General features: G+C 36.4%; 3 protein-coding genes across 3 annotated transcripts in view; 2 read left to right on the plus strand and 1 right to left on the minus strand.

The window, feature by feature from the left end:
- Positions 1-614: 614 nt before the first annotated feature.
- On the plus strand, positions 615-3,423 carry Mvd (mevalonate diphosphate decarboxylase). Its single transcript, XM_018549212.1, has 9 exons — positions 615-878; positions 1,709-1,779; positions 1,865-1,932; positions 1,995-2,041; positions 2,108-2,259; positions 2,350-2,517; positions 2,636-2,929; positions 3,026-3,187; positions 3,274-3,423. The coding sequence occupies exons 1-9, from the start codon at positions 827-829 to the stop codon at positions 3,421-3,423; spliced, it is 1,164 nt and encodes a 387-aa protein (XP_018404714.1). The 5' UTR covers positions 615-826.
- Positions 3,424-4,184: 761 nt separating this feature from the next.
- Positions 4,185-5,943, plus strand: LOC108781341 (acyl-coenzyme A thioesterase 13). Its single transcript, XM_018549280.1, is given in 4 exon segments — positions 4,185-4,252; positions 4,569-4,683; positions 5,220-5,394; positions 5,712-5,943. Coding segments are annotated over 3 exon segments (417 nt in total). The 5' UTR covers positions 4,185-4,252; positions 4,569-4,598; the 3' UTR covers positions 5,869-5,943.
- Positions 5,944-6,213: 270 nt separating this feature from the next.
- The window catches only part of Pxn (Peroxidasin), a 13,030-nt gene continuing 3,096 nt past the window's right edge, over positions 6,214-16,147 (minus strand). Inside the window, exons 2-4 of the mRNA XM_018549322.1 lie at positions 10,721-11,238; positions 9,015-9,813; positions 6,214-8,642 (exon numbers count right to left, since the gene is read on the minus strand). Of these exons, the coding sequence (XP_018404824.1) occupies positions 6,224-8,642; positions 9,015-9,813; positions 10,721-11,238 (3,736 nt within the window). The 3' untranslated portion in view covers positions 6,214-6,223. The remainder of the gene's footprint in view (positions 8,643-9,014; positions 9,814-10,720; positions 11,239-16,147) is intronic.

Here is a 16,147-nt window from a genome sequence, read left to right on the forward strand (position 1 = left end):
TACACACAAAATATATTTCTCTCTGATTCCTCGCACTTGCTTGAGAGGAATGCGTATTGCGTGTTCAAGATATATTGTCTTTTTTTTATTTATAATTTAATCAAAAATAAAAGTGAGAACTGAGAAATCCTGATAAATTAATTAATTTAATATTAACAAAGACTGCGTTTAGCAGACAACGATTGAGCATCCAGTTTGCTTTACTTTTACTTTTTAACTCTGAAACCCTGTGTTCGCGCCTTCACGGTGCTATATGCTATTACTGGCTATTACCAAAGAGAAATTACCTGAGAGCGGCCATGGCGGTCTTGTAATCCTTTACACTAGCGGCACCAACGTCCATTTTCGAGCTGTGGGAACTACGTTGCGAGAGCGAACGAGATAGCGAGACTAAAGGTTGGATTATACTGGCCGTAATCTGTTAACTTATGCTGTAATCTGTAAAAATTGACCAATTATAATCGATTATTCCCCTCTCATTCGACTGTGATTGGTCAATTTTTACCGATTACGGCATAAGTTAACAGTTTACGGCCAGTATAAATCAATCTTAAGTTAACAGATTAGGGCCAGTATAATCCAACCTTTACGTTTTTCTATGTGTTTCTGGCTTAAGTATGGCTTAAACTTAAGACGGTCTTGAATATAAGAACTGACTATGAATACAGGCCTATGTCTAGTCTAGCTAGGTTTTTACAAATCTATGGTGATACACGTGGCTTTTTTTTCGGTATATATAATATATAAAAACGCTGATACGCTGATATAATGATGACATTGGAGATTGGACACGAAGCGAGTCGCGCAGATAAACACAACCTCAATCATGAGTACTATTACTTGCATTGCACCAGTTAATATTGCAGTTATTAAATACTGTACGTATATATAATCAAAGCTTTATTACTTAGTAAGAAATTAAAATGTTCAACAGTTTCATTATGATTTTTTTTATATTTCGAGACAGATAATATATTTTACACATATATACGTATTATATATATATATATATATATATATATATATATATGTGTGGTGTGTGTGTGTGTTGTATTAAAAAAATGTTATTGATGTACTCTGTCTTGAAAGATCACTCAACTAAAATAGATATATGTCAAGGTCTGAGGTTCGAAGTCCGAGTTACTTCATATATATATTTTCAGAAATATATTGTGGCCAGTTTTAAACTTGCATTAGACTCATTATTCAGATTATTCCAATGTATTTATTCTAGACGTATTGTCCGACCCTCTTTTTATTTCTCTGTAAGCAGGAGCTATTAATTTAATATTGTATAATCTAATGTAATTGTTACATATAAAATCATAAATTGTTTATTATTATTATTTAATAAATTTGAAATTATAAGCCTTCACGACACATTTTGAAAAAAAGATCGTTTGTAGATCATAATTAATTATCCAAAAAGTACTTTTGAAAATTGCATTACTTATTTGAGTAATAAATACAAATTAATTATTATAAGCTACAGTTAATTTTATTATATATGTACACATGTTTTTAAATGTTTGAACACATCAGCATTCATGCAGTTTGTGCTATGTGAATGTATTTGCATTTGAATAGCTATCAGTAAAAAGTAATGAGAAACATAGTTATACAATACCAATATGGAAATATTTTGTCCTTTACCCTCATATTTGTTTTTCCAAGTAAAAATTAACATTTTAGATTTGTATGATTTTAGGGGGAAAGAGGGATGAATCCTTAAATTTACCAACCAATGATTCCATAAGTGTAACTTTAGATACAGCTCAGGTAAATGTAAAGTTTTAAATGTATATGAAAGAAGATGCACAAATACAATAGATATCCTAAATATATTTATGGTATTTTTGTATAGCTACATGCAAAAACTACTGTTATGCTCAAATCTCATTTCAAAGAAGATCGTATCTGGTTGAATGGAAAGTATGTTTAATTATCATTTTCATTATTATTCTTGTCATGTGTGATTAACTGACATTTTTCAGAGAAGAAGATATACAAAATACAAGACTTCAAAATTGTTTAACAATGAGTAAGTTAGTGTATGATATTTAAAAAAAAATGTTTATTGTAAATAAAACTAAGATTTTTTTTTAAGTTAGAAAACATTCGCAATTATCTGGGTATACAGAAAATTGGAAGGTTCATATATGTTCGAAGAATAATTTCCCAACTGCTGCTGGTTTAGCTTCTAGTGCTGCAGGGTATGCATGTCTTACGGCAGCATTAGCCAAGCTTTACAAAATAGATGTATGATAATTTATTTTTTTATTTAATACTGCTGTTTAATATATTTGGAAATTATGTTATATGTATTCTAAAGATTACATATTTCTGTAGGGAGACATTAGTAGGATAGCACGTTCTGGTTCTGGATCAGCATGTCGCAGTGTTATGGGTGGTTTTGTAAGATGGTATATGGGTTCGAACAAGTGTGGGATAGACAGTTTAGCAAAGCAAATCGTGCCTGCATCTCATTGGCCTGAAATGAGGATTTTAGTGCTAGTGGTAAAGAAATTTTTTTTTCTACATATGTATATTGATAAGAAAGGTAGATACAATAACAAAGCGAGAGACAACAGAGATGTAAAGATATTTATATAGATATTAAAATATAAATCTATAGGTTAGCGATGAACAAAAAAAGGTTCCAAGTACAGTAGGTATGAAACGAAGCATGGAAACATCTCAACTCTTGCAACATAGAATAATGCACATAGTCCCAGAACGAGCGAATAAAATGCAACAAGCAATAGTTGAGAAGGATTTCAAAACTTTTGCCGAACTCACTATGAAGGATTCTAATCAGTTCCATGCCGTGTGTTTGGATACATATCCTCCATGTATTTATATGAACAATATTTCTAACAATATCATGAATCTTGTACATTCCTATAATAATGCAGTTAACGACGTGAAGGTATATTGAAATATTTTTCATGTTTGTATTTTTTTGTAAGTTATATCGTGAAAATGGTTAGATAAGTTTTATTTTGTTGACAATACGCATTGTTAGGTTGCTTATACTTATGACGCTGGGCCGAATGCTACATTATATTTATTAGAGAAAGATGTACCAGTGGTAATAGGTGTTTTAGATCATGTTTTTCCTCCTCCTTCTGACAACGCTATCGAATATAGAAGAGGATTGCCTGTAGAAGGAATTAAACCTTCTCAAGTATATATCTATTGATATATCTACATATATTGTTTAAACATGTGTGTTTATGAAATATTCTTTACTTCAAGTGTTATCTTGTACAGGGTCTCTTGGAGAAATTAAAGTTTCAAAAGTATCCACCAGGACAACTTAAATATATGATATACACTAAAGTGGGAGATGGACCTATATATCTCGATAATTTACAGGATCATTTGTTAGATAATTACGGTAACCCTGTTAATTGTTCTTGATCGATTTTTACATGTATTTTTATTACTTATTACAAATACATTTAAATAAATAATTTATATCTTTTTGTTCTGACTTTGTGTGTTATTTTTAATCTTTTTTTCTAGCCTTACAAATTTAACGTTTAATATTACGAATACTACTTTTTTAATAAAGCGCAACCGGCTTAGTATTGCAAAAACTACTAAAAGTACTAAAAATGGCGTCGTTTGCAGACGAACTATGAAATCCACCAATCGTCTATTAGTCAGTCATTTTTAGTATCAATAAACGAATATCATGATTAGCTGACAGTCACGCCAATCAGGAAGCGTAACATCGGTTGCGCTTCTCTGATGATATCTAGGACTCTAGTGGACTGTAGCCTACATTATGAGTGCTGTGAGGTTAGCGATAAAGCCCTAAACACAATGCGAGGGAATAGCGATAGCGATAAGTTTCAACTTATCAGAAATCGAACACACCGGAATACGCATTTTTGATAGGTTGAAACCATGAAGGAAGATATAAGGAGACTCCACTCGGTCTCGCCAGTCTACAAGACATGAACCCATTTTAGGTTTCGAGTTCCGTTTCCGATTCTCGACACTCGCAGCGCTCGTGAATTTAGTAGTGCTGCGCATAATGAGTGCGAGTAAGAGAAATGATCATTTCTCTTACTCGCACTCATCAGAATCGGAAGCTGAACTCGAAACCTAAAATGGGTCCACTTTTATTTTACGGAGTGGAGTCTCCTTATATCTTACTTCCTGGTTTCAACTTATCGCTATCGCTATTCCCACGCATTGTGTTTAGGGCTTAAATGAAAAAGGCCGGGATGACCACTCTCAGGTTTTTGCCTAGAAATAGCTAGTATTTTTACATTTTAACTATGATGATGAAACAATATTCTATGTATTAATAATGCATAAGATTATTTTTTTACACATAAGAATTTTTTACTTTACGTGCACTATACTTTTTCAACATTAGTAATAAATTTTAGGTATATATAATTAAATAAACTGTATTTGTAAATCATAAACCGTGATTTAAGCTTATTATATGATGCGATATTATATATTAAATAATTAAAGTTTAAGTCGCGAACTTGTAGGAATTAAATTATTCGACTATATACATACATATAGCTTCTTTTGGTTCATAGTGTGACTGTGAGATATAAAAGTCAAAGACTATGTCGTGCAAAATGGAACTTATAAAAACCGTTTTAGAGAAAGTGGCAAATGGCAAGGGCTTTGGTCGATGCATGAAAAATGTAAGTGTAAAAAAATTGGTAAGGTGCAATGGAGGGTAACTCTCTCAAAAATTGATGAAATTATACTTATTTGACGCGTTTTTCCATAAAACGAAAGAATCTGGCAGAAATAAGCGTCGCTCTGTCCCGCAAACCGAGTTATTAAGCGTTAAAGTTAACGACTATTGAGGTTAGAGGAGATCTGTCACAGCCCTACAATCGCCATGTCTTCTATATGCATTTCGATTTCATACGCATGCGTCTCGTTACTTTTCGGTTCACTGGAACGAAATTTAAAATGGGTTAGAAATATTGTAAGCGGACACTGCAATGTATCTAGGTTGCAACTTCTAGACGGTTAAGCTCCAAGCGGGTAGGATGTTATTTTTTTTTTGTTCAGGGCGGCTATGCCGCTCCGAACCGAAGCACTATTGTCCACACATGGGTTGTGATTTATTTGGAATAGAATAATTGTTAAATACGTATACATTTTTTGTTAACTTTTTTACTATTTTATATATATTAATATATGGGTTGCTAAGCAGCAAAAAAGTTAACAAGAAATGTAAGATGGGAAGTGCAAAGCACAATTTACAGTGGCTGAGGAACATTTGAATATTGGTGGTTTCTTACATGGTGGTTTTACTACTACTATTGTAGATTGTGTATCTACATATGCATTAATGACTTACAAAACTGATCATCCTCCTGGTGTTTCTGTAGATCTGCACGTAACGTAAGATTTTGATCTGAAATTTCTATTAGATTTTATTATTTTGTTATATTTTAATTTTTATGTTATTTTATATTATTATTATTGTCAATATCACACAATTTTTATGTTATTTTATATTATTATTATTGTCAATATTACCTTTTTTATTTTAATAAATCAAATCTATATTAATGTAAATGCATATTTATAGTTTACGATAGAGATTGGTTAGAGAAATACTGGGAATTAAACATAGTAATTGTAACTTGATATAATTTTTATTAGTTAGAAATATATATAAATGCTTATATTGTAAAACAGAATTATTAATGGCATAGGTTTTTGAAGACTGCATTTCCTGGTGAAATAGTGGTGATTGATGCTAAAACTATACGTGCCGGGAAGAATTTGGGTTTCCTGGAGGTAGAGCTCACAAAGAACGATGGTAAGGATGTTGTTGCTCGTGGGCAACATACAAAGTATCTTGGATTGTAATATCCACATAGGCAATGAAACTAAAGATTATCAGCTTGATCAAAATGTGGATAAATATACATAAAATAAAGAGAGATATACATACATATATATATATATATATATATATATATATAATTAACACATATACTATCGCAACCTTGACATATGTTGTCATGTCAAGGTTATCGAGGCTGGATTCCCCCATTTCCATATTTACCCCATGTAAGCATCCTAGGTCATGACCCTGAGAAACAAGTTTTAGTCGTCGCCCGTTATTCGTTGAAAAGCTATTTAATAAAAGAAGAGAGAGAGAGAGAGAGAGAGAGAGAGAGAGAGAGAGAGAGAGAGAGAGAGAAGTACACACTTGGTTTCTCTATTGTCGTGTTCTAATGTCTTTTAAAAATGACTCGAGTTTTTTCACTCTTTGTGACAAATTGTCAGACTGTTCCTGCAAACGCTTAGCCTCTCGATTACTTTCGTCAAACATCTTTTGTAAGTATTCGATTTTTTCTTCGCGATTCAACGAATCCATATCCTTGACTGGATAGTCGTAACTGGGCGTAAAATATTTCTCAGCCTCTCTGCGCACGCGGGAGATAGTATTGTCACGATCTTCGCAATTTTCACAGCAATCGGACCACGCGTTCAAGTCTACGTAAGGAATCTCGTCACAATTGACAAAGTCATTACGACCCTCGGGTAGTAGAAAGACGTTGGGTGATACGCGAGTGATGTTGTCGCCGTTGTCGCACAAGATTCTGGCTAGCGAGACTTGTTGAATCTGGGCGAGCTGCTCCGCGCGAAAAACGGTCGGATTCTCATACCAGAACCGATCGCCGTCCCGGGTTCGTCGGAATTGCTCCAACAGGAGACATTTGAACAGCGGTCCGACTTTCATTCCCGGCAATTGGTCCTCGAGAATACCACCAACCCAAACGTCTATATTACCCGGGTGACCGTATAATTCGCGCAGCTTCTGCCGCACTCGAGCGTTGCTGATATCATTAGTCAGATGCTCGAACGTTTCAACGCGCGACATGTTGCAATAATCGCGCCACTCTACATAGCCGGGAAGCCCGTGATCTCTGCCTCGTTGGATATTCATCGCCGCTAGATCGAGCGCAACCGCGTGAGCGGTACGGAACAGCTGCTCGGTAAGTTCGATATTGAGATTCTGTTCGGGCAACTTCAATTTCGCCGCGGTGGCGTACATACCTCGGATCAGCGGGTCGACGCCACCCTCTTCCACTAGTCGCCAAGGCGCAAAGAAAGCATCTCGTAAATCGAGAGAACCCTGAGGAATCGGTTGAAAGGAGGCGTTCAGCCGTTCTAGACGCGGTTGGATGAGCGAGTGACCGAAACGTAGAGCGGCGGTGGCAAAGACATTGGATATACTGGCGTCTACGTTAGAATCGTAGCCTCGATACGGTGGCAAAGAGTCCTCGGTCGCCAATCCAAATATTCGCGGCAACCAGTGCCGATAAGTGATGTGTTGCATCTCTGCGCCGACAATACGTCTCGCTTCCTGATAGAGTTTCTCGCCACTCCAATGTGGATTCATCTCGCGTAGCACGCGAGCGATACGGTTGTGCTCGCGCAACCATAAAGTATGCATGGCCAACAGGCCGACCTGCTCGTTGGCACGAATGTCACCGGCTACGAAGCAATTGATCGAGCTCTCCAGTGGATTTCTACGACAGTCGACAAACTGACCGGATGCGTAGGGAAGCAGGGGCTTGTGACCGGGAAGTGTGGGACCTTCCCGGAGCAATCCACGATCCGTCGTTAAATCACGCAGCTCGCGCGCCAGCTCGTCGTCGTAACCGTAGACCTGCGACGCGTCCAAGTAGCTGGTCAACTGATTTAACTGTTCTCGAGGCATTAAGCCGTCGCCCCACAGTACACTGGTCGCGCCAGAACCACACACGGCGCTACTTCTGACAAAGTCGATGCACCGTCTATTGCTGATGCGCGGATCATCCGCCGGCACTTCCATCGGGAAGCAAGGTGCGGCGTTGTCGCAGGACTTTTTGCAATCTATTCCATCCCACGATTCGCTCGATACCGACGGTAACGCATGATCGAGATCATGGTCCAGGAACTGACCCCACTGCATCACCATATGACTAATCTGATCGTCCGACGTAATTGTGTGGGTGGAGATTAGCGTGGTCGACACGAGGCGCGCGGCAGGCTTCGGATAACCGTAGTATCGTCTTCCTTTCTCCCAACCAACTGGCATCGAAAAACCATTCTCATAGATGGGTTGCAGTACCCTCCGGAATCCTGTATGCGACGAACCCCAGGTAGGACGGCGCAGATTATTGCAACTACCGTCTATAGTTCGATATTTGTGATGGAAGCACCTATTGCTGCAATTCTGCCGACGTCTATGACCGGTGCATCCGGATAATCGTTCGATCTCCTTCACCTGTTCAGCCGTCAAGATTTCCTCGTAATGAAATTCATCTGTTACGTTTGCCTTATTGCCAGCGTTCACCATCCGTCGAATATTGATGAGAGTTCTTTCGAAGAGCTCGGCGGGTCTAGCGGCCGCCCGACCGATCGCGTTCGGAAATCGCGTCAAACGGAACGGATTAACGTGTTTCGATGAGCCATCGGAATTAAAGAGAGACGATAGAGTTTTATTGATGGCACGATCGATCTCCTCGGTGGCACTTTGAAAGGCTCGTATGACGAGCAGCGTATCTGTTGCATCCCCGGGCTGCCGAACGCGCACCAAAGCATCGGCGGTCGCGCGGCCATAATCGTTTATAGCTGAACACTCGTACCTGCAAAAGAAACAGACGATGATTGTTGTATAGCCTTTATACCTATACATCAAGAGATGGACAAATTGATGGAAGCTCGATATATATATATATATATATATATGTATTATCAACATAGTCAAAGATTGATTTTATTATCAGTCAGCGAATTTATAATGCGTAATATTGTATAACGTAAATTAAAATATGTATAAACTATAATGTTTTCTTTTAAATTTACTAATTATTCTTTTCTAACGAAAGGTCGTTGTATCGTGAGAAATGATTTCTATACACATTCACAAAAAAATAACTCCTTTAGAATAATCTCCTCATTGAAAGTAAAAAGTTGCGATAGCCGGTCTCATGCTCGTGCGTTTGATCAATCCTTACCTGCCGGAGTCTTGCGGAGTCACGTTAAAAATAAGAAGACTTCCTCCACGTGTGATCTTGAGCCTGTTGTCTTCGAGTGCGCTACCGTCCTTTTTCCATTGTATCACTGGCTTTGGGATGCCCTCAGCCCGGCAAGGTACCTCGACGATGGCATTCGGTTCCACCTCGATGTCTCGCGGTCTAAATAGCAATCGGGGCGCCGTCAAATCGACGACCCTCAAATCTGCGAAGAGATGAATCGTGTTATCGGTACTTCTGAGATAACATTCGTATTTGCCCGCATCGGTTTCCTTAACCGCGAGGATACGTAACAACGTGCCGTCGTTCTCAAACGAGATTCTATCGCTAAAAGGGATCGATCTGCCATCTCTAAGCCAGCGAACATTGGGTGTAGGATTACCCAATGCTCGACAAGAGAAAGTCACGTCGGTACCGGCAGTCACGTTCTGCGATTCTGGTCTTTCAGCGAGTATCAACTGAGATGCCGCTGTAATCACTGCTCTGGCCTTTCTGGATTTGGTCGAACCCATATCGCTGCTAGCTATGCACTCGTACATTCCGCCGTCTTGTTCGGTTGTGCCAGAGATTACCAAGGTGCCATCCTCGCGGATCACGTACTTTTCGCCGTCCTCGCGAATTACATACTTTTCGCTATCGTCATCCGCCTCCCACGAGTATCCTGTATTCTTCATCCATTTGATCTTTGGTGTCGGATCACCTGTTACTCGACACGTTAACGTCATCGTGTCACCAAATCGCACTACGGTATCTTCCGGACCTTCTACGATACGCGGTTTTGCTGCAAAAGGAATCTTCTGTTACAATGAAAATTTTGAAGAATAGATATTCTATTACGAGCTAGTACATACACGGAGAGGAACATGATATTTTATTTATTATGTAAAAGATTCTAATTATGTAGTCCTTACGAGAGTTGATAGTAATATTAATAATATTACTAATTGTAAGTACAAATTGTAAGTACAAATTGTATATTATAGTTTCAGAATTTTGCTACCGCTCCGTTATCGATGAGAAAACTTTTAAAGTTCTCGAATTAATGAGCGACAATTAGTTGATTGAAATTTAATAATTTGATTCGATTTAATGAAGGCCGAATCACGCGATAGATACAGAGATCATCCTAGCGAGAGGCACCGTCATATATGAGATGTAGCAACGCGATGACCGACGCGACGTGTCAATGACCATAACGACGTAATCGGTATTAATCTTGTATTAGAGATAAAATTAAATGTTATAATCGTATATGAGTCAGATATACGTAATTGATACGTGTAATAATGTATGAAGAACGAAAAAACAATGAAAGGATAAACTGTTTCCCAGCAAAGTATTCAAAAGAAATGACAAGAGAAACAGTGTACAATATAATATTTACTTATTTTGTATTTTAAAATAAAGGACTCCCACAAAATTTTAGTATAAGTTTAAGATTTCTGTTCTTTCACTATATCTTCACTTATTCTCTTAGATTGTGACATTATAGAAGCGAGAAGAGGTACACAATAAAAATTCTTGTGCATACAATAAATATAATTACATGTTATATCTGGAAATAAACTGCCTAATGTAATTCAGTCTGTTGCTCTCGGATGATTATATATACCATATATATATATATATATATATAATATATATATACATATAAATCGTGCTCCTCGGTATACATGTTTTTACTCAACTGCAATGAAAGTCCTCGGGCAGCATCGTAGTTAGGGAGCGACCCTTCATCTCGTGCGGAGATTGGCAAATTGCCGCCATCTCCGTAGGCTTGTCCTGAAGGCGCTCCACCAGCCAGACCAGATTACAATCACAGATGAGCGCGTTGCTGTCGAGACGCAGTCGCGTCATTGGACCAACGTTGACAAACGCATCAGCCGGCAACCGATGAAATTTGTTGCTGTGCAGAAACAGACGCTCCAGCGCCGGCAGATTGTTGAACGTGCCTGGTTGGATCTCTCGCAGATGATTGTGGTGCAGGTACAACTGCTCGAGCCGTGGCAACCCTGCGAATGCGCCCGGTGCAATGTGCTCAATGCGATTTTTGTATAAGTAAAGTATCCGTAGATTCGGTGCGCCATCGAACGCATCTACTGGCAGCCATCGGATGTGATTGTCGTTCAGCAACAAGGTATGTAATTTCTTGTGTCCATGAAATGACCCTGCGCGTACTTCCGTGATGCTGTTAAATCGGAGATCTCTGAAAGAATTTCGAGTTTCGGGATGACCTACATGTGAGATCTTTCTCGGGAAGAAGCAGACTATTATTATAAATATTAAAATTTCATATTTTACTAATATTAGATCAATCGGAAAGTTCCGCTTTTGCAAAAAAAAGATTTTATTTAAGAAACAAAATAAAAAAATATGTCAATCAAAATATTGTCCATCATTAGCAATGATTTTTCCCATTTTCTTTCGGACAGCAAACAAATTCCGCGGCGAAAGAATAACTCATTCTTTTGGATGCTATCCAGTCAGAAATCCATCTTTCGACGTCTTCATAAGAATTGAAGCGTTTCTCAGCAAGTGCGGGTGCCATCGTCCGAAACAAGTGATAGTCGGAAGGAACACAGTCTGATGAACAAGCCGCATGGTGTAGCACTTTCCAGCAAAGTGCTTCCAAATGTTTCTTTAGTGACGTGAGGTCGAGCTTTGTCATGAAGCAAAATTACTTTATGCTGTCTTGTCTCATATTTTGGCCGTTTTTCGTGCAATGTTCAGTTCGCAAACGGATTATTTGTTCTCGGTAGAGATCTCCTGTGACTGTTTGACCAGATTTCAACACTACACCCTTCTAGTCCCACCAAATACAGAGCACGGCCTTCTTTCCATGAATATTGCATTTTGACGTCGATGTCGATGGTTGGCCTGGATCGCATGGTTTTTCAGCGTTTGGGGTTATTGAAATAGATCCATTTTTCATCGCCAGTCACCATTCACGATGCAAAAACCCCTTTCTTTGTTGCCTAGCAAACAGAATTTCACAGGTGGTTTTTCGTCTTTCAATGTCTCTTTTGGCTTCAGTTCATATGGGACCCATTTTCCTTCCTTGTAAAGGAAGGCTTTCCTGAGGCTTTTAAACGTTCGGAAATAACAGATTAAGCACAATTTAATGCTTCTGCAAGTTGTTTTTGTGTTTGACATGGATCTTCATCCACCAATGCTTGCAATTCTTTATCTTCAAATGCTCTTGGCTGTCCAGAACGCTCTTTGTCCTCCACATAAAAATTTACGACTTTGAAAGCGTCGAAACCATTCTTTGCATGTTTTATCAGAAAAAGCACTATATCACTATAAACTGCTACAAGCATTCGATGAGCTTCAATTGCAGTTTTTTTCCATTTAAAGTAAAAGATTAACACTTAGCGCAAATGACGTTTATTTGGCTCAAATTTCGACATTTTTGATGCAGTAAGAAACAATGTTATTGATGCAAACGTATACTTTTATATACCGAATTTTATTGACAGATAGTAAAACTAAAAATTTAAGCTTGATTTAGACATTAGAGTTATCGACAGTTCCAGCTATAGATACTCGCCGCTAGATGGATGGAACTTTCCGATTGATCTAATATAATTAAATATATGAACGTAATTAATTATTAACGTTGTTAATCAATATCTTCTACGACTTTTGCTTGAAATTAAAAGTATATTATAAGTATTATTAGCATATTATTAAGTATCAGAGATTTATATTTGCGTTTATTTTTGTGACCTGAGATGGAAGTAAATTGAATAACATGATCACATTTTGATTTTATTTATTCTATTTTTGTATGATCTCAGATTGAAGATGAGGTAGTCACGTTTCGGTTGTCTTCTCTATGCTAAATACGACATATAAATATTTGAACACAGAATTTCGTGTGTGTGGGTGCGAGAATATCATCATAGTTATATAAATCTATCCGTCTACTCGTTTAGTGAAATGAGTGAAAGTATTCATAAGAGAGCGCTTCTTGGGATATAAAATGGAGTAAACAAAACAATCATTATTTTATCGATAGCTAGACTGATGTAACTATATTAGCATAAATAAATATCGATTAGTGAATTAGATTCTTGTGCACGCCAATTTGTTCAATTATTATTAACGGTATATGTATAAATTATAGACGTACAATGTCAGTGAGAAAGTCAGCACGAGTACCATGCGTCTAAATGTCGCAATTAAGCTACATGATTTAATAGTTCGAATATTCATTGAACTGATAAAACGCATTGCACAACCAAATAGTTATTACAATGGCTTGGCGCGAGCAGGATAGAAATATTTCACTAATCAGGCATAGACTCTCCTTGATTATCAATTTTATCCGATTCGTACATTACTTCCTTCCTAAATTACTCGAGTTCTTGTGCTCAATCCGACAGTACTTCAACCTCCGTGTCAGCGGATCGTCGCCAATTAAGTCGCTTGCACATCGACGCGAATACGAGAGAGAAACCTGAAAAACCTGGTGTAACTGACCAAAATTCATCACATAGCCTTTTGTTTTTTTTTTTTTTTACAAATTTTATTTATCTATACAATATTGAATAGTAATTGTTAATATAAACATTTACATTACGTTTTATAGTTGTTACATTGTTTGCTGATATTTGATGAAATTATTAGGTACCTATATCTATAGATATTCTGATAATCTAGATGGCTTCGTCTTATCTTCACTGGAATGTATATGTTATCTCTCTGTATCTTAGATAATGTATCTTAGATAAAGCAATTCCTTTTTTCAAATTATTTAAGATATGAAGATCTATAATTACCTCGATAAAAGAATTTATCTAGATAACAGCAAACATTAGTTTTATATATATATATATATATATACATACACACATATATGTGTGTGTGTGTATACATGGCAATTATAATTAAATAAAAAATTATAATGCCCTTTAATATAAAAGAAAGCAATTCCAGTAATCAGCTTCAATTCCTTTACTCTGAAGTTAAATTACTCTGCAGATAATTTCACACTTCAAGGTAGTTAAATGATATACTTTAAACGAGGCCTTATTAATAAAACATCGCGTTAATGTTGACGGTATCATTAACGCGATGTTTTATTAAGGCCTCGTTTAAAGTATATCATTTAACTACACCGTGAAGTGTGAAGAATATACACATATATATGTAAGTGCATCGATGCATACACATATAAATATCAGTGATTTATTTGTTTAACGTCACGAGGATTCATATTAATTCACTTGCGATCTATGTTATTGAGTCTGTTTTTTGTTCCTGCACTGTCTAAAATCTGCATACAGTGCAATACGTTAAAATGAAACAAACGTATATTTGTTTCACTTCAACTTATTGCACCGTGTGTACTAGTTCAGACAGTGCAGGAACAAAAAACAGACCCAATAACATAGATCGCAAGTGAATTAACGACAGTAATAGCAGCATATGAAGCGAACATCATGAGATTCCATGAGAATGATTCCAGGAAGATAACCCGTCTCTTTTCTGAATCGTATTCATCACAGATTTCATCGAAGCCACAGCTTCGTCATTTGATTCACTGAGACGTACGACTATCTACAATTATAAACGATGACGTAATCTCTGTCCCCTTGCGGAATGCAAATTCACTTTCTCAAATTAATATGCTTTGTTTCGTATAAGCGGTGCGCGGTACATATGTATAATGTTTTGATAAAAACGTTGTTGACGTTATCATTTATACATATACATCTATATATTATAGTAAAACAAAAACGAATGAATAGATTTTAAATTATTTTCTACAATATATAAAGAGATAAAATTAGAAAGAGAGAATTTTGACATATTAAATATTTGTTAACATGGTTAACATTGAAGAAGAAAAGAGACTTGTTTCTTACCAAAATATCGAGAATTATTGATGCTTAACGCATGTTACGTACTAGTGTGGACATCTTACATTGTGAATAGTTTAATCGAGAGCGAGTATATAATACTATAATATAATCTCTTACTTTGCACAGCGTAATTTCTTGCGCATGCTATTTTATATATGTAATCAAAGATTATAATTGTATGTGGCACAAGAGATGATAGCTCAACGAATATCGATATCGTGTCACAGATACATACATATATCCTACTTATTCAACGAGACAGATATACTTAAAGATGTGTACTCGATACTCCAATCAACGTTCTATTGGATGTTCCATTGATTATCGACCGACAAGTGCCGACACTTGTTTGTGTAGTCACGTATATTTTTCTTCTTTTATTTTATAATTTTGACCGATAGGCTTCGCTTTGTGCTTCCTTCTTTCTTGTTATTGTTTAACAATGTACGGTCGTAAAATAAGATTCTATTATTTATAATTTTAATTTTAAAGAATTATAAACAGTAATTGCCTGTAATTAAATGTATCGAGATTTTAAGTTTTTATGCGAGAAAATCCAGTCAAACGCATAATAAGTAATTATATGATCGTATTTATGTGAACGTAGGAAACAGAGAGAGAGAGAGAGAGACACAGATATAAAAAAGAATCGAAAACTTTTCTCTGATTTATGTAATACACGACATAATATGTATAGAATCTCTATGAATTGCACTTACTTTTTTTATTTTAACAAAATTTTATCACTATCACGTGAGCAGCGATTGTAAAATTTATCAAAGAGTTCAACTTTACACAACATGAAAAAATATTTCTTATGTGCGTATACACGGGTATGTTAAGTTAGCACCCCAACTATAGTACTCAGGAGTTCTGATTAGAGTTCCCTCTTCCTTTTGACGAGTTCCGGTCAATAAACATTTTTTTTACATTTTTTAAAAATGAGGTGCTAACTTTTTATCGAATTTCGAGGTGGAATAGTTCTGAGCGGCTTAATAGCTTCAATTTGCGATTGCCTAGAGTTCCTGATATGTAAAAAAAATTTTCGAATAATAAGAAAAAAATTAAAAATTTTTGAAAAATTAATTTTTAGATACAATAGTTCTGATGATAATTCCTGCTTCTTTTTGACGATACGAAGAGTTCTCTATGATTTTTAATGACATATGCGCTTAATAATCATTTTTTAATAATTTTTTAAAAATGGGGTGCTAACTTTTTAACGAAATTCAAGGTCGCATAGTT

This window comes from Cyphomyrmex costatus, unplaced genomic scaffold, assembly GCF_001594065.2.
Source record: "Cyphomyrmex costatus isolate MS0001 unplaced genomic scaffold, Ccosl1.0 scaffold8, whole genome shotgun sequence".
Lineage (NCBI taxonomy): Eukaryota > Metazoa > Arthropoda > Insecta > Hymenoptera > Formicidae > Cyphomyrmex > Cyphomyrmex costatus.

Coding starts and splice junctions, on each gene's coding strand:
- Mvd (XM_018549212.1), top strand. CDS start 827: ATGAGTACTATTACTTGCATTGCACCAGTTAATATTGCAGTTATTAAA. Junction 2,260..2,349: donor CCAAGCTTTACAAAATAGAT/GTATGATAATTT, acceptor ATATTTCTGTAG/GGAGACATTAGTAGGATAGC. Junction 2,518..2,635: donor TGAGGATTTTAGTGCTAGTG/GTAAAGAAATTT, acceptor ATAAATCTATAG/GTTAGCGATGAACAAAAAAA.